The 17914-nt window shown below is 47.4% G+C and overlaps 1 protein-coding gene across 1 annotated transcript in view; it reads right to left on the bottom strand.

Moving 5' to 3' along the window:
* Positions 1-16914, bottom strand: part of TSPOAP1 (TSPO associated protein 1) — a 2439191-nt gene extending 2422277 nt beyond the window's left edge. Inside the window, exon 1 of the mRNA XM_069226865.1 lies at positions 15692-16914. Coding sequence (XP_069082966.1) covers positions 15692-16810 — 1119 coding nt within the window. The 5' untranslated portion in view covers positions 16811-16914. The remainder of the gene's footprint in view (positions 1-15691) is intronic.
* Between the last annotated feature and the right edge of the window lie 1000 nt (positions 16915-17914).

The following is a 17914-nucleotide window of genomic DNA, read 5'->3' on the forward strand; positions in this document are numbered from 1 at the left end:
TAAATAGCCCTGAGAGGGGGATTGGCTACCTTATCAGCTAAAGACCTATCAGGAGGGGTCTCTCTGACGTCACCTACTGGCACTGACCACTCAGGCCTCCAGAGTGCCCCCCACACCTTGCAAAGCAAGATGGATGAAGTCTGGGACACACTGGAGGAGCTCTGGGCACCACCCCTAGTGTGGTGATGGACAGGGGAGTGGTCACTCCCCTTTCCTTTGTCCAGTTTCGTGCCAGAGCAGGGGAGAAGGTAACCCTGAACCGGTGTAGATTGGCTTATGCAAGGAAGGCACCATCTGTGCCCTTCAAATCATTTCCAGAGGCTGGAGGAGGCTACCTCTCCTCAGCCTTTAACACCTATTTCCAAAGAGAGAGGGTGTAGCACCCTGCTCTCAGAGAAAATGCTTTGTTCTGCCTTCCTGGGACTGGGCTGCCCAGACCCCAGGAGGGCAGAACCCTTTCTGTGAGGTGGCAGCAGCTGTAGCGGCAGTGCAAGCCTCAGAGAGCTGGTTTGGCAGTACTGGGGGACCATGGTGGAGCCCCCAGGATGAATGGAATTGGCTTCCCAATACCAGATTTGGAATGGGGGGGACAATTCCATGATCTTAGACATGTTACATGGCCATATTCAGAGTTACCATTGTGAAGCTACATATAGGTATTGACCTATATGTAGTACACATGTGTAATGGTGTTCCTGCACTCACAAAGTCCGGGGAAATGGCCCTGAACTATGTTGAGGCATCTTTTCTACTGCAAGGGTGCCCTCACACTTAGTAACTTTGCACCTAACCTTCAGCAAGTGAGGTTAGACATATGGGTGACTTTTAAGTTACTTAAGTGTAGTGTAAAATTGCTGTGAAATAACGTGGACGTTAATTCTTACACAGGACTGCCACTGCAGCCTGAGTGAAATGTCTGATCTCTATATGGGTGGCAAAAGAAATGCTGCAGCCCATAGGGATCTCCTGGAACCTCAATACCCTGGGTACGTAAGTACCAAACACTAAGACTTATAAGGGGAGGTCCAGGATGCCAATTGAAATTGGTAAATGAAGTCACTGGCCTACAGTGACAAACTTACAAGCAGAGAGAGCATAATAAGCACAGAGGTTCTGGTTAGCAGAGCCTCAGTAAAACAGTTAGGCACTACACAGGCATACACATAAGGCCATAAATTATGAGCACTGGGATCCTGACCAGCAGGATCCCAGTGAGACAGTCAAAAACATACTGACATACAGGTAAAAATGGGGGTAACAGGTCAATAAGGGGAGCGGCCCCTTGGGCAAGAGCCGCTCCCCAGGGGATTTCTGCCACCTCCCACCCCGGGGACAGATCAGTCTTTTATAATTAGGCCCATCTGGCCGGGGTGGGGTGGGGAGCGCAGAAACCAACAGACACCAGGGATTTTTTTTATGGTGGGAGCGACCCCTTAGGCAAATTTACTTTTAGGGGCAGATCGGCCTATTTTTATTACGCCAATCTGCCCCTAAGGGGGGCAGAAACCACTAGACACTAGGGAATTTTGTTTTTTTATTTATGTTTATACATAAGGGGAGCGGCCCCTTGGCCAAAGGCCGCTTCCCACGGGGGGGCAAAGAACAAGTTACTTACCTTCGGTAACGCTTTTTCTGGAGGATACAATAGCTACCTTGCGCCAGCATACGATGGAAAATCTTCTTCCCAGCTCTCCACGTCGATGAGGACGTCACAATTGCACGGCTCCACGCGACTCCGTCTTACGTCACCGTGCCAATAAAAAGGTCCTCGCTGACGTCAGTTTCACCCATTTTTCACGTGTCTTTGAGGCGAACAGGTGAGAACCGACTCCAGAATACCACCAATAAATACATATATACATAAAGCCTTCATGATACAACATAATCAAAACAATCATTTCTATAAACAGAAAAAATATCAAAATATAAATGCACCTATACATTACATATCCTAGTGCAATCAGACAGGCAACAGGGAGGCGGGTGGGACTGTGAGAAATCCAAAGGTAGCTATTGTAGCCTCCAGAAAAAGCGTAACCGAAGGTAAGTAACTTGTTCTTCTGATGGAGTACCAAAGCAGTACCGCGCTCGGAGGTGGGTGCCTGTCTGATAACACCAAGAAATCCTGCAAAACAGATCGTACAAAATGGTCATCCCTCCGAGTCCAAGCAGTAATGCTTTGCAAAGGTATGGAGGGACACCCAAGTTGCTGCCTTGCAAATATCCACCACCTGAACCCCCCCCCCGCTTGCCTGGGCTAAAGTAGCAGACTTAGCCCTGGTGGAGTGGGCTCTGATACCTTCAGGGGGAACCTTTTTCGTCAGCGAGTAGCAGATCTTGATACAAAGGATAACCCACCTGGAGATAGTTCTTTTATGGACTGCTCTGCCCTTCCTCTGTCCAACATACCCCACGACCAGCTGATCTTCCAGGCAAAAGTCCTTCGTCCTTTCAATGTAAAAACTAAGTGCCCTTTCAGGGTCCAACCGGTGAAGCCTTTCATCCTCCTTCGATGAGTGAGGTGGAGGGTAGAAAGATGGAATGGTAATAGTCTGCCCTATATGAAAAGGAGTGACAACTTTTGGCAGGAAAGCCGCCCTGGTTTTCAACACCACTTTATCTGGGAAAAACAAGGTAAAGGGAGGTTTAACAGAAAGAGCTTGGAGCTCACTAACCCGCCTAGCCGAGGTTATGGCAACAAGAAAAACTGTCTTAAGCACTAAAAACCTTAACGGGCAAGAGTGCATGGGCTCAAAAGGTGACCCCCATTAAAAAGGTCACAACAAGATTTAGGTTCCACTGAGGCACATGAAAAGGAGTGGGAGGAAACGTATTAAGTAAACCTGTAAGAAACCTAACTACAATAGGTGATTTAAACAATGACGGCTGATCCGGGAGGCAAAGAAAGGCCGACAGAGCACCTAAATAACCCTTAACCGTAGCCACTGCACAACCATTCTTTGCTAGTTCCAAAGCGAATAATAAAATATCAGAAAGGTGGGCCTTCAAGGGATCAATCTGTCTCTCTCCACACCAAACCACAAATTTTGCCCACCTACCGGCATTAATGGTCTTAGTAGAGTGTCGCCTGGCCGATAAAACAACATCCACTACATCCGGTGGGAGAGAAAAGGAACTCAGGTTGCACGGATCAATCCCCAGGCATGAATGTGCAGGCTCTGGAGGTGAGGGTGTAGAACCTGCCCCTGCGACTGCAACTGCGAGAGGAGGTCTGCCCTGTGAGGGAGACGGAGCGGTGGTCACAGTGAGAGTTGGAGAAGGTCTGTGTACCACACCCTTCTTGGCCAATCCGGAGCTATTAAGAGGACTTGGGCCCAGTCTTGGCGAATATTCCTCAGAACCCGAGGAATCAAGGGTATGGGGGGGAACACTTAAAACAACTGGCCGTACCAGGACATCTGAAACGAGTCCCCCAACGCTCCTTGCACCGGATACTGGAGGCTGCAGAATGACTGGCAGTGCACGTTCTCCCGAGTGGCAAACAGATCTATCACCGGAGAACCCCACATCTGAAAGATGTGCAGGACCAGATCCGGATGGAGACGCCACTTGTGATCGGCCGAAAAGAGCAGACTGAGTCCGCACGCACGTTGAACACCCCGGCCAGATGATTTGCTATCAAGCAAATCCGATGATCCTGAAGCCATACCAGAGACGCAGAGCTTCTCTGCAGAGAAGATACAACTCTACTCCTCCCTGCTTGTTTATATACCACATTGTGGTAGTGTTGTCTGTCAGGACCTGAACTGACTGACCACGAAGGGAGGGGAGGAAGGCCTTGAGAGCCAAGCTCATCGCCCGAAATTCCAACAGATTGATATGAAAAGTCTTTTCCACTGGAGATCAACGACCCTTGATCTCCAGGTCCCCCAGATGAGCTCCCCACCCTAGAGTGGAAGCATCCGTCATGACCGTAGCCACCGACGGCAGCAGTGAAAACAGCCTTCCCTGCGAAAGGTTGCCGTTCACAGCCCACCATCGCAAATCCGCTGCAGCGTCTCTGGAGATCGTTATCGACTCCTCGAAATCCCCTTTGTGTTGAATCCACTGCCTGCGGAGGCACCATTGGAGAGCCCTCATGTGCCAACGTGCATAAGTGACAACAGAATGCAAGAAGCGAACAGACCGAGCAGGCGTAAGACCTTGAGGACTGGAACAACCGCTCCATTTTCAAACATTGGAATCAACGCCTGAAGGTCCTGAATCCGCTGAGGCAGAGGATAGGCCTGATTCAATGTTGTGTCCAGTACTGCCCTTATGAACAGGAGGCGTTGAGGGCTCCAGGTAAGATTTGGGTACAATGATTGAAAAACCCAGCCTGAACAACAACTGAGTTGTCATCCGCAAGTGAAGCAACACAAGCTCTAGAGACCTGGTTTTGATCAACCAATCGTCCAGGTAAGGGACTACCGATATCCCTTCCCTTCTGAGACTTGCTGCCACCACTGCTATCACCTTTGTTAAGACTCGAGGTGCTGAAGTAAGACCAAACAGAAGGACCGCAAACTGGTAGTGTTGCGACCCCACCACAAACCGGAGATACTTCCTGTGCGACTTGAGTACAGGGATATGAAAATACGCATCTTGCAAGTCGACAGACACCATCCAATCCTCTTTGTTGAACGCCAGAAGCACCTGCGCTAGAGTCAGCATTTTGAATTTCTCCTGTTTGAGGAACCAATTCAAAATCCTCAGGTCTAGGAATGGTCTCAAACGACCGTCCTTCTTGGGGATCAGGAAGTATCTTGAATAACAACCATGACCCCTTTCCTGCTCTGGAACCAACTCCACTGCACCTTTTGACAATCAGGTCTGAACTTCCTGCTGTAACAGGAGATGGTCTTCTGAACAAAACGAGGGACGGGGAGGGATGGGAGGAGGAAACTCCTGAAAAGGGAGAGCATATCCTTTTCTCACAATATTTAGAACCCATGAGTCCGATGTAACTAACTCCCACTCATGGAGAAAAAGATGTAATCTCCCCCTACAGGAGAAGTATGGTCGACAAAGGGGAGAAAACTAGGGCAACTTCCCTTGCTGTTGTCCTCCAGAGGAAGAGGATGACGTAGGGTGCTGCTGGGTGGCCCCTCTTGTTTTAACCCTCCCCGCCCTCTAAAGGACAGATATGGGAGGCTGGTAGGCTGCTGGACCAAGGACTGGAGTCTCCCTTGATAAACTGCCCCACGTCCAAACCCCCTGAATCTACAAAAGGACCTAATAGGGGTAGCAGAGGAGGCTTGCAATCCTAAAGACTTTGCCGTTGCCCGGCTATCTTTAAAGCACTCTAGGGCAGAGTCCGCTTGATCTCTAAACAGTTTTTCCACATCAAATGGCAAATCCAACAAGGTGGTCTGTACATCCGAAGAAAACCCAGAGGACCTCAACCAAGCGTGCCTCCTGGTAGCAATAAATGTACTCATTGCCCTGGCCACCGAGTCCGTAGAGTCCAGGCCAGACTGAATTATTTGTTTCGCCGCAGCCTGCACATCAGACTGGAGTTCCCCAAATGGTCTCTGTACATCTTGCGGCAGATCAGGAACCATGGCTTTCGCGGAGTCCATGAGGGCATAGACATAACTACCCAGCACACAGATAGCATTTGCAGCCTTGAGAGCCATGCTGCAAGATGAAAAAGTCTTATTTGTGGATTGTTCCATCCTCTTGGATTCCCTGTCAGATAGAATCACAGAGAAGGAGCCCGGAGCAGAGCTTGTAGAGCAAGAGGCCTGGTCCACCAAACTCTCCAGGGTAGGATGTTGTGATAAAAACCCCAGATCACCAGGCGCTACTCTACATCTCCTTGCCATGGCTCTATTCACCGCAGGCGACGATACCAGCTTCCTCCAAAGTTCTAATATGGGTTCCGCAAGAGCCTCATTGAAAGGAAGCAATGGTCTGCAGAAGCCGAAGAAGGATGCAGCACCTCCGTTAAAATGTTCGTTTTAACTTCCGCAGCAGGAAATGGAAGTTCTAAAAAGTCTGCAGCCTTCCTGATCACTGTGTGAAAAGAAGCTACCTCCTCCGTAAATTCCCCCGGTGAAGACAAGCCCCATTCCGGGGAAGTATCCAGCCTACTGGCCGACTCCAGGCCCGGATACTCTCCCAAAGGCTCGACAGTCTCTCTTTCCTCCAACAACTGCCTTTGATATTCTTCCTCCTCCAAGAGACGCAAGGCCTTCCTTGGTGACCTCAATCGAGCCTCCAACCTTGGCGTCGACATGGAATTTGCAGACGTTGAAGACACCGGCTTCAACACCTGACGAGGAGCAGGAGAGGAAGGTTGACTCCTTTCGAATCCATCACCCTGATCCGGCGCCAGCACGGATCCAAGATGCATGTGGCTCCACCATCCGCGCGTACATTTTTTTTTCTCCAAACTGCACTTTTGGACCCGCTTTGGTTCCCCCTCAATTTTAACATGTTTTCGGCTTTTCACTGTCACAGACACTTGGCCCACCTACACAAGTGAGGTATCATTTTTACCGGGAGACTGAGGGGAACGTTGCGTGGTAGGAAATTTGTCCCAGTTCGGTGATCCCACACAGAAATGTGGGAAAAAATTGATTTAGCAGCTAAATTTGAGGTTTGCTGAGCATTCTGGGTAAGAAAACATTGGGGGATCCACATAAGTCACACCTCCCTGGATTCCCTTGGGTGTCTCGTTTTCAGAAATGTTGGGGTTTGGTAGGTTTCCCTATATGGCTGCAGGTCTTCCAGCCCCCCGCCCCCCTAAAAAAAACTGGTAGTATAGTATATGAGAACTTTGATGTGTTGATGTTTCCACGTAGTGTTTTGGGGCATTTCCTTTTGCGGGCAGCAGGCCTACCCACCCAAGTGAGATACCATTTTTATCGGGAGACTTGGGGGAACGCTGAGTGGAAGGAAATTCGTGGCTCCTCTCAGATTCCAGAAATTTCTGTCCCCAAAATGTGAGGAAAAAGTATTTTTTGGGCCAAATTGAGGCATGCAAAGAATTCTGGGTAACAGAACCTGGTGAGAGCCCCACAAGTCACCCCATCTTGGATTCCCCTAGGTGTCTAGTTTTCGAAAATGCCCAGGTTTGGTAGGTTTCCCTAGGTGCCGGCTGAGCTAGAGGCCCAAATTTACAGCTAGGCACTTTGCAAAAAACACGTCAGATTTCAATGTAAAAATGTGATGTGTCAATGTTGTGCTTCCTGTCGCAAGCATTAGGCTACCCACGCAAGTGAGGTACCATTTTTATCGGGAGGCTTTGGGGGAACAGAGAATAGCAAAACAAGTGTTACTGCCCCTTGGCTTTCTCTACATTTTTCCCTTCCAAATGTAAGACAGTGTGTAAAAAAGACGTATATTTTAGAAATGCCCTGTAATTCAAATGGTAGTATGGAATTCAGAGATGTGCAAATAAGGATAAGTTACTTACCTGTAAATCCTAGATCTCTTCCAGGGGTATCCTCATCAAAGTCATAAACATTGAATGTTCCTGCCCTTGTGCGGGGACCCTGGAGCATATATAAAAATACACATATTATACATGTGTAAAACAGCAATGAAGGCTATAATGTTAAAACAGGCTAAAATGCTTTATTTCTATGAAGTTATTTTTTTTTTTATATTATAAAATTACAATAGAGAATAAATATCTACCCAAGCCCCCAAAACTGGGCTTAGGGAAGTAAGCAGCAGTAAACTCTAGAGAAAAAGAGAAAAAAACTGCATTGAAAAACAATGGAGCATTCTTAGCCAATAGGCTGCATGCAGGTTAACACAGGAGAACCATAAAAACTTTGGCACCGTGCCTTTAAGACCCTGAGCACCTCCAGTATCCCACCATGCCTCAGGGGTGAAGGAAAGGTGACAGTTGGTTCACAGTTAGGTCAATTCTTTTTTACGGTGACAATCTGTGTAACTGATTCAAAATACAGTCTGTCCTGCACTTCTAGGAGACGTGCGTCCGGGGAGGAGGGTGGGTTGTTTATGACTTTGATGAGGATACCCCTGGAAGAGAACTAGGATTTACAGGTAAGTAACTTATCCTTCTCTTCCAGGGGATCCTCATCAATAGTCATAAACATTGAATAGATTAGCAAGCCCATCTCTAAACTCTGCGGACTGTCCAATAGAAGTGCAGGAATAGATACGTATTATGCAAATAAATTTCTTAGAGAGGCCTGGCCCACTTGGGCATCCGCTCTTGCATCGGAGTCTAAACAGTAATGTCTAGTAAACGTATGTACAGACTTCCATGTAGCAGCCTTACAAATCTCAGATATTGGAACATTGTTAAGGAGGGCAGCAGTAGCCGCTTTTCCCCTTGTGGAATGCGCTTTAGGCCTCGCTAGTAATTGTTTATTAGCCAGCTGGTAAGTATTAACAATACAAGAAACTATCCATCTTGATATCGTTCGTTTAGATGCTGCCTCTCCTGTCCTCAAATGACAATAATTTACAAACAAGCGGTTAGAGTGTCTAATCGATTTTTGTCTTATCCAGATAAAATTTTAGCACTCTTTTCAAGTCTAAGGAGTGCAATGCTTTCTCTGCCGGAGTCTCCGGATTGGGAAAGAAAGTCGGTAAAGATATAGTCTGATTGATATGGAATTCTGACACCACCTTCGGAAGGAAAGATGGGTGAGTTCGCAGAACCACTCTATTGTAATGAAAAACCGTGTACGGTTCTTTGGAAGACAAAGCCTGGATTTCGCTGACCCTCCTCGCTGAAGTAATGGCCACTAAAAAAAGCCATCTTCCACGTAAGGTGTTGTAAAGAGGCCTTATGTATAGGTTCAAAAGGAGGGCCCATAAGTTTTGCCAATACTATGTTCAGTTCCCATGGAGGAGAAGGTCTCCGAATGGGCGGAAAAACTTTTTTCAAACCTTCTAGGAAATCCTTGACTACAGGTTTCGTAAAGAAGGATTCCTGAGAAGGTGACTTGCGATAGGCTGTAATAGCAGACAAATGTACCTTAATAGATGATACCTGCAGACCGGACATTGCCAGATGAAGCAAATAGGACAGTATGACATCCTCCTGAGCCCGTATGGGATTCTGACCTTGTTGACAGCACCATATGTAGAATCTCTTCCACTTAAAAGCATAAGAACGCCGCGTGGAAGGCCGTTTGGACTCTTTCAAGATGTTCATGCACTCCTGTGAGAGCCCTAGGTGCCCATACTGCAGGAATTCAGGAGCCATGCTGTTAAGCTCAGAGAGGGTAGGTTGGGATGTAGAATCCTACCCTCCATTCTGCTCAGAAGATCCATTCTGCACGGCAGCCTCCTGTGAGGTCTTTCCGATAGGTTGAGGAGATCTGTGTACCAGAATTGACGGGGCCATTGTGGCGCTATGAGAATCATTCTGGTTCTGGATCTGTAAAGTTTGTTGATCACTGCTGGTATGAGGGGAATCGGCGGAAAAGCGTAGAGAAATATCCCTGACCAGTCGATCAACAGGGCATTCCCTCGAGATCCCGGACGGTAGAACCTGGATGCGAAGTCTGGGCATTTCTTGTTTACTTCGTCTGCGAAGAGGTCCAGTTGAGGCCGACCCCATTGAGCGAAGATGTATTCTGCGACTTCGCCGTGTACGACCCAATCGTGAACGTCCTCCAGGTGTCTGCTCAGAAAATCTGCTTCCACGTTTTGTTGACCTGGCAGGTGAACCGCTATAAGTGACATTCCTCTGGCCAGGAGCCAATGCCATATCGCTTGGGACTCTCGAGATAGGGGTAGGGATCTCGTTCCCCCCTGTTTGTTCAAATAATACATCGTGGTTGTATTGTCCGTTTGTATTAGGAGAGTTTTCCCCTGAATTATTGGTATGAAAGACTTGAGAGCCAGATGGACCGCTCTGAGTTCTAGCAGATTGATGTGGTACTGCTTTTCCTTGTCTGACCACAGGCCCTGAGCTTGAAGGGGACCCAGATGAGCCCCCCATCCCTGAAGAGACGCATCCGTTACCAGAGTGTCGGATGGAACTACCTGGTGAAACGGAGCACCCACTGACAGGTGAGGTCTGCGCATCCACCATCTCAATGACTGAAGTGCTACTGCCGGTAGTCGCACTCTGTCCTCCCAGCGACCTGTCCTTTGGCTCCAGTTGCTCTCCAATGCCTCTTGGAGGGGCCTCATGTGGAGTCTGGCATTTGGGACAATAAAAATGCATGATGCCATGGAGCCCAGCAGCGATGTCACCTGACGTGCCGTAGGTGCGTTGGCTCTCAACAGGTCCTGACACTTCCTGTCTATTGAGGATAGTCGTTCCTCTGAAGGATACACTCTTTGGAGTTCTGTGTTTATGATAGCTCCCAGGTAGTGAAGGTTCTGTGTTGGAATCAAGGTTGACTTTTGGTAATTGACCTGAAGACCTAGAGACTCGCAAACTCCGAGCACAATGTCCCGATGGCTTCTCTCCTGCTCCGGAGAAGAAGCCTTCAGTAACCAGTCGTCTAGGTATGGATATATGAATATCTTTTGTTTTCGAAGATGCGCCGCTACCACTGCCATACATTTCGAGAAGACGCGTGGGGCAGATTTCAGGCCAAATGGTAGAACTCTGAACTGGTAATGCTGTAACGCTACTTGGAAGCGCAGGAATTTTCGATGTTTGGGAGCTATTGGGATGTGAAAATATGCATCCTGCAGGTCGATGAAGCACATCCAGTCTCCCTGATGTAGCTGAGGGAAAATCTGGTGAAGCGCTAGCATCCTGAACTTCTGTTTCCTTATGTATTTGTTCAGCAGCCGTAGGTCCAGAAATGGCCTGAAAACGCCCTCTCGACCCTTCTTCGCCACCAGAAAGTAACGGGAGTAAACCCCCTTTCCTCTGTGCGCAGGTGGAACCTTTTCTATGGCATTCTTTTGTAGGAGGGCGAGAGCCTCTTTGCGCAGCAGGCTGAGATGAGATGGATTGCCTTTGGTTGGTGGCAAGTGTGGTGGAGGTGTTTGAAAAGAAGAGAGTAGCCATGTTCGACAATATTGAGCACCCATTTGTCTCTTGTGATAGAGTGCCACTCGTGCAGATAAGCTGTAATACTTCCCCCCCACCCGAGTGGTGTACAGTGTCGAGGAAAGCGAGATCTCATTGTTTGGCCGGCGCTTTCGGAGTGGACTGTGGAGGTCTACTTGACCCTCGCTCCCTTGTGTTCCTTCGCTGAAAAAGAGGGCGTCCCTGCCGTTGCTGTGACCTTTGGGACCAGTGAGGGGTTTGAACCCTCTGCTGGAAAGGGCGCCTGTCATAAGGCCTAACCTCCGCCTGAAATCTTTCTTTCTTTCCAGACCCACTGCCCTCATGGTATCCACCTCAGTCTTCATTCGGGCCATTTCCTCGTCTGCATGGGCACCAAATAGAGAGTTCCCCGTGAATGGGAGATTCAGGATGCGTTGTTGTGCTTCCTGCTTTAAACCAGTGAGCTTCAGCCAGGAAGACCTCCTTGCACAGATTCCATGCACGTACCCATGTGCAGCTAAATCCGCCCCATCTGCTGCCGCGCTGATAACCTGGTTGGATACCAGGCATCCTTCTTGCAGGATCTCTTGAAAATCTTGTCTGTCCTCTCTGGGCAATTTCTCTGTGAATCTATTGAGAGAGTCCCACAGAGAACGATCATACCTGCCCAGGAGTGCAGAAGCACTGGAGACTTTCATTGCCGAAGCCGCCGTCCCACATATCTTTCTCCCCAGAGAGTCTAGATGCCTGCTCTCTTTATCCGGGGGGACCGTGGATGATGATGCCACCGAGTGGTTCTTTCGGGCTGCGGCTAATATTACCGAGTCCGGTGGCGGATCCTTCCTGAGGAACAAAGGGTCCTGTTTGGGAGCCTTGTATTTTTTGAGAATCCTAGCCGGGGCAGATTTGAGCGAGGCTGGGGCCAGAAAAGTGTCCATGGTTGGCTGCAACAAACCAGGCACTAGAGGCAGCAGCTTTTTTGATGCCGATCTCGGTTGTAGAGTCTCAAAGATGACTGACGAGGAGCTAGATGGCTCTGGAACCTCTATGTTTAGTTTCTGCGCTCCTCTTAACAGCACCTCGTTAAACGTGGTAATGTCATCCACCGGTGAGACCCTAGCAGGTGGAGAATCTGTTAGGGTGGGGGAGTAACGCCCGACAAGATGATCCTGACAACGACCAAGAGGGTGATCATCTTCGTGAACGAGACCTGGATCGTCGTTGAGAACGAGACCTGCTGCGAGACGCTGTAGCAGAGCGCCCAGGCCTCGCGGCCGGTTGACGAGGAGCAGAACGAGCCCGTCCTGCCCTTGCTGTCGTGATGGCGTTCTTGGCAGGGAGGCAGTAGGCGAGTACATTCGCGAATATTGCGAATCCGGGGAGGCCGCTGGTCTGTTAAGGCTCTCTAGCCATCTAGGAGATAGATTGATGGGCGAGACATGCCCAGATGATGCCGCTCTTGAACGAGATGAGTCGCTCGGTATGGAGACCACTGGAGATGGTGCGGCCTTGCCTGGCGTGGGGCGATGTTCTACTCTCTGCGGGACAGGTAAAACCTGTGTCGACGTCGACGGCTGTGTCGACGTCGAAGGGCGCCCCACCGGTTGCTCTTGCCTCGACGTTGAGTGCCTCGACGTAGAGTGTCTCGACGTCGAACGGCGATCTTTGGACCTCGACCTGTTCGCCGTCGTGTGCCTCGACGTGGAGCGGTGGGAAGCCGACGGCGGATGTCTCTCATGCCGTCGTGGCGATTTCGACGCCGTGTCTCTTGACGTCGGGGGCGCACAGCCTTTGGCGGCGACCGGGCACGCCGGCGATGGCTCGACGTCGATCGGCAGGCTGCCGTCGACGGAGACCTGCCCCTGCGATGGTGTTCCCTCGACGCCATCTCCTTCGACGTCGGGTGTGTCGCCGTCGACCTATGCCGGTGAGACGGTGGTAGCGACGACGGGGAACAAACAGGTACTTTCCTACCTGCTGACGTCGACCTAGCCATTCTCTCCTGAGAATGGCCTGCTGGTTGTCTGGGAAGTGAAGAGGACGATGGTTTCTGCCTCTCCTGAAGCCCATGTAGCCTGATCTTTTCTCTGTCCTTCAGAGTCCTCTTTGACATATTCTTGCAGTGCTTACAAGTGTCAGGGCAGTGACTCTGAGGCAGGCACACTATACACAGAGAGAAAAATGAAAAAACGCTTTTTTAAAGGATTTTTCTGAGAAAAACTCAGAAAAACTGAGAGCTCAATGCTCCAGGATCCTCTCAGAAGAAGCCGGAAAAAAGAACTGACCTAACTGTGAACCAACTGTCACCTTTCCTTCACCCCTGAGGCATGGTGGGATACTGGAGGTGCTCAGGGTCTTAAAGGCACGGTGCCAAAGTTTTTATGGTTCTCCTGTGTTAACCTGCATGCAGCCTATTGGCGAAGAATGCTCCATTGTTTTTCAATGCAGTTTTTTTCTCTTTTTCTCTAGAGTTTACTGCTGCTTACTTCCCTAAGCCCAGTTTTGGGGGCTTGGGTAGATATTTATTCTCTATTGTAATTTTATAATATAAAAAAAAAAAAAAAAAAAAAAAAAAAACTTCATAGAAATAAAGCATTTTAGCCTGTTTTAACATTATAGTCTGCATTGCTGTTTTACACATGTATAATATGTGTGTATTTTTATATATGCTCCGGGGTCCCCGCACAAGGGCGGGAATATTCAATGTTTATGACTATTGATGAGGATCCCCTGGAAGAGAACCACTGCTTCTCAACACCTTATCTTGTGCCCATTTTGGAAACACAAAAGTTTTCTTGATACCTATTTTTCACTCTTTATATTTCAGTACATGAATTCCTGTATACCCGGTATAGAATGAAAACCCACTGCCAGGTGCAGCTCATTTATTGGCTCTGGGTACCTAGGGTTCTTGATGACCCTACAAGCCCTATATATCCCCACAACCAGGTGAGTCCAGCAGACATAACGGTATATTGCCTTTGAAAATCTGACATCGCAGGAAAACGTGGAGAAAAATTGCCTTTTGTTTTCAACCTCAGGTTCAATATTTGTTTTTATTTCAGCTGTTATTTTATGTAGGAAACTCTTGTAGGGTCTACACACATTATAACTTGCTCAAGTCAGAATTTTGTCTACTTTTCAGAAATGTTTAGCTTTCTGGGATCAGCATTGGTTTTACACCCATTTCTGCCACTAACTGGAAGGAGGCTGAAAGCACAAAAAAATAGTAAACATGGGTATGTCCCAGTAAAATGCCAAAATTGTGTTGAAAAATGGGGTTTTCTGATTCACGTCTGCCTGTTCCTGAAAGCTGGAAAGACCGTGATTTTAGCACCGCAAACCCTTTATTGATACCATTTTCAGGGAAAAAAAACACAAGCCTTCTTCTGCAGCCCTTTCCCCCCCCAACACATTTTTTTTTTCTTTTTCTAAAACAACATTTTTTGCTGTATTTTGGCTAATTTCTTGGTCTCCTTCAGGGGAACCCACAAAGTCTAGAATCCCTAGGATGTTGGGAAAAAAAGGACGCAAATTTGGCGTGGGTAGCTTATGTGGACAAAAAGTTATGAGGGCCTAAGCACGAACTGCCTCAAATAGCCAAATAAGGGCCTGGTACCTCAGGGTAAAAGAACTGGCAGCGAAGGGGTTAAATCTCTTCTATTTTTCTTGCATGCCTTTCTGAAAACTCTTATCTTCTCTCGTTTGCAAGTGTGAACATTTGTTGGCACCATATCTGTAGACTACGCTGACATTTTTTCTATTTACTTTATGATCACTGTCCTGTTAATATGGATGCTTACAGTGGAGGCTACAATGTTTACATGTGAACCTAGGTGATGCATTAATCGTCATACTTATTTTGTCTTATTGGGATGTTAGTGTTGTCAAACTTATAAATATGAGATTACAAAAAAAAAACAGCAATTAGGTGCTATAAAACCCCTTAATTTAGCCATAGTCTGGAGAGGCTTTGTGACGAAAGTATCAAGCCAGAGGGCAAGCCACTTTGCTGCAAACCAGACTGCTTAGGGGCTAAGAAATCTGGGCAGAGTAGTGGCCTTCGCTAGGCACTGATTATCACTCCTGGGCATGGGTTGTCAGAGAATAGCTAAAGAGTTCTCACTAAAACTAGGTATGCTGTGTACTCAAGCTTAAGAAATTCAATTCATAGGCCTGCTATTTTCTACTTCTACTACATTTTAGCACAGCTGTTAGAAGCAGTGATATGGTGTTAGTAACGTTCATCCTATTTTAGCTCGCTAAAAATGCATTACTGCATTTAATTTCACATTTTGTGTGGTTACTATTTATATTTTATCCAGTAGATTTGGGTTTTAGAAATAAACATTTTGAAAGTTTCACCCAATGTTTCTTAGTGCTATTTTGAGTGAGTTATCCATTTACGAAAGAGGGTCTGGAGTTCTGCTGTATCCCTGAACTTATCTAGATGTGTGTGTAGGATTGTGAACCGAGAACACCACCCTCACAGTATTGCTTAGTGGGTTGTGTAGTCTCAATCCAACTGAATTTCTAATTTGTGTTGGAGCACAGAATTAAATCACACCAGAGGGTTAAAAATCCAAACCCTACAGCTCTCAGGTGGGGGGCCCCAGGTTGTGACAAACACAATGATGTGTTTTTTCGTTTTTGAATAATTTCTTCATTACAAGCAGTTAATATGCACTCTTGATCACCAGAAGGAGAATCACTGTATTCAGCGTAAATAAAGATTGAACTCACCAACCACTGCGGCTCCATATGATGACTTTTCTCCAAAATCTTGGTACTTCTCACAGAGAACATTTCTACAGGAGGCAGCCAACCTTCCTTGCATTCAGGTGATGTAGGCTGTTGCTGTGGTTCAGGGCTCAAACACTGAAGCTCAGAATCTTTACTAAGAACAATCCAGGCAGAAGAGTCTTCATTGTTATCTTCTGTGTAGTTCAGCAGCGGTAGACCTGAGGTTCTCGGAGCAACTGCTTTAATTACAAGGTTCACTGGGGACTCTTGCTGAGCCAAAACACTATCTGTTGAATCTGTCTTAGGCACAATGGCATCAAGGGAGCGAGGCCTAGATGCTGTGCTGCATGGGGAGAGGGGTTTAGATATTGTACTTTCAAGGGAGCGTGGTCTGCAAGCTTGGATATTTATGGAATTATTTTCCAAATCAAACTTCCCCACAACACTAGTCAATGGCTTTGGTTTGCTCTTCAGCAAGGCAGCAAAATCCCATTTAGAACCTTCAAGAATGTATTTTAGGAAGAGATTTCTCTCCACATCAAGTTCAACTTTCAGGTGCCTGATGCGAGCAGCTTGCTCTCCATCGATCTCCCATCGCAGCTTTGACAAGACATCTTGCAACTTGCACTGACACTCAGACGCCCCAGAGTCCCCTTCACTCAGCCGACGGACGCTGCCAGATTTGCTTGAGTAACCCCTGTTCAGTAACTCCTCAGCCAGTTGTTTCTGAAGATCTCGTGCCTGTCTGACAGCAGCATTCCTCTCCTTCTCCAAAAAACTCTGGAGCTCACGTAATTCTGCATCCTTCCAACGCAGCAGCTGGCGAATCTCCACCTCCCGCTCTCGCACAATAAGATCTTTAAGATGCTGTGACTCGCGAGTCTTCTGCAATTCCCATTTGGACCGTAGATCATCCACCAACTTACGCTTTTCCTTCTCTGCTGCCTCTTTGATCCCCTTCACTTCTACCGCAAACTTCCTGCGGAACTCCTGCGTTTTCAGTTTTTCATTTTCCAATTCTAATTTCAGCTGATCAACTTCTCGCCTACAATCTTCCAGAAGGATGACATCAGACTTCTTGGGTGAAAAACGAGAATTGTTAGGACTGTCTTTCATCATGATCAAGTAAAGTCATTTGGGAAGAATCAGCAGGGGAAAAAGGCAGCATGCAGAAGAAAGCAGGCGGATTCATGCAGAGGAGAAAGTCTAGCTGCATGCATAAGTCCAGCTGTGGGGTCAGGAATACAAAAACGTTAATAAGCAAGCATCAATAAATAAAATACCCAACAAAATATTCAATTTCATCACAATAAAAAACTACCACTGATTGCCTTTATGTCATTTATGTCCCATCTGAAATATGATAACTGTTCAATATGATTAAAACTTAGTAAGAAAGCGTATAATTGTACTCTATCTAATTGTTGTTGCTGCTTATATGACAATGTGGTTGTTGCAATAAAATATAAAATAAAAAGACATTTAAAAAAAACTAAGTATGAAAGGATGCTGGGTACCCCTTCTCATTCAGATACAATTTTCATGAAGTTCAAAAATTACGAATTGTCGAATGGGTGCAGTAGCATGGTGCCCGAGCACATGGCACCTAAATGTCTAATTGCAGAAAGATTTGGAAAATTCTTCCCAGATGCTGTTAGACAATCGCTTTATGACATCTCTCTGGATCCCACGTTGGTGAGGGTGGTTGGAGTGGATGGACATGCAAGTCAATGGGAAAATCAAAAGATTTGGTTTACACCGACAAAGCGCTCCTCATTTGGGTACTGTAAGGAAATGGTTCCCTGTTGCAGTTACCCCCCAATTTTTGCCTGATATTGATGCTGACTTGACTGAGAAGTGTGCTGGGACCCTGCTAACTAGGCCCCAGCACCAGTGTTCTTTCACCTAAAATGTACCATTGTTTCCACAATTGGCACACCCCTGGCACACAGATAAGTCCCTTGTAAAAGGTACCAGTGGTACCAAGGGCCCTGTGACAAGGGAAGGTCCCTAAGGGCTGCAGCCTATGTTGTGCCACCCTAAGGGACCCCTCACCTAACACATGCACACTGCCATTGCAGATTGTGTGTGTTGGTGGGGAGAAAAAGGCAAAGTCGACATGGCATCCCCCTCAGGATGCCATGCACACAAAATACTGCCTGTGGCATAAGTAAGTCACCCCTCTAGCAGGCCTTACAGCCATAAGGCAGGGTGCACTATACC

This window comes from Pleurodeles waltl, chromosome 3_2 (genome assembly GCF_031143425.1).
Source record: "Pleurodeles waltl isolate 20211129_DDA chromosome 3_2, aPleWal1.hap1.20221129, whole genome shotgun sequence".
Taxonomy (NCBI): domain Eukaryota; kingdom Metazoa; phylum Chordata; class Amphibia; order Caudata; family Salamandridae; genus Pleurodeles; species Pleurodeles waltl.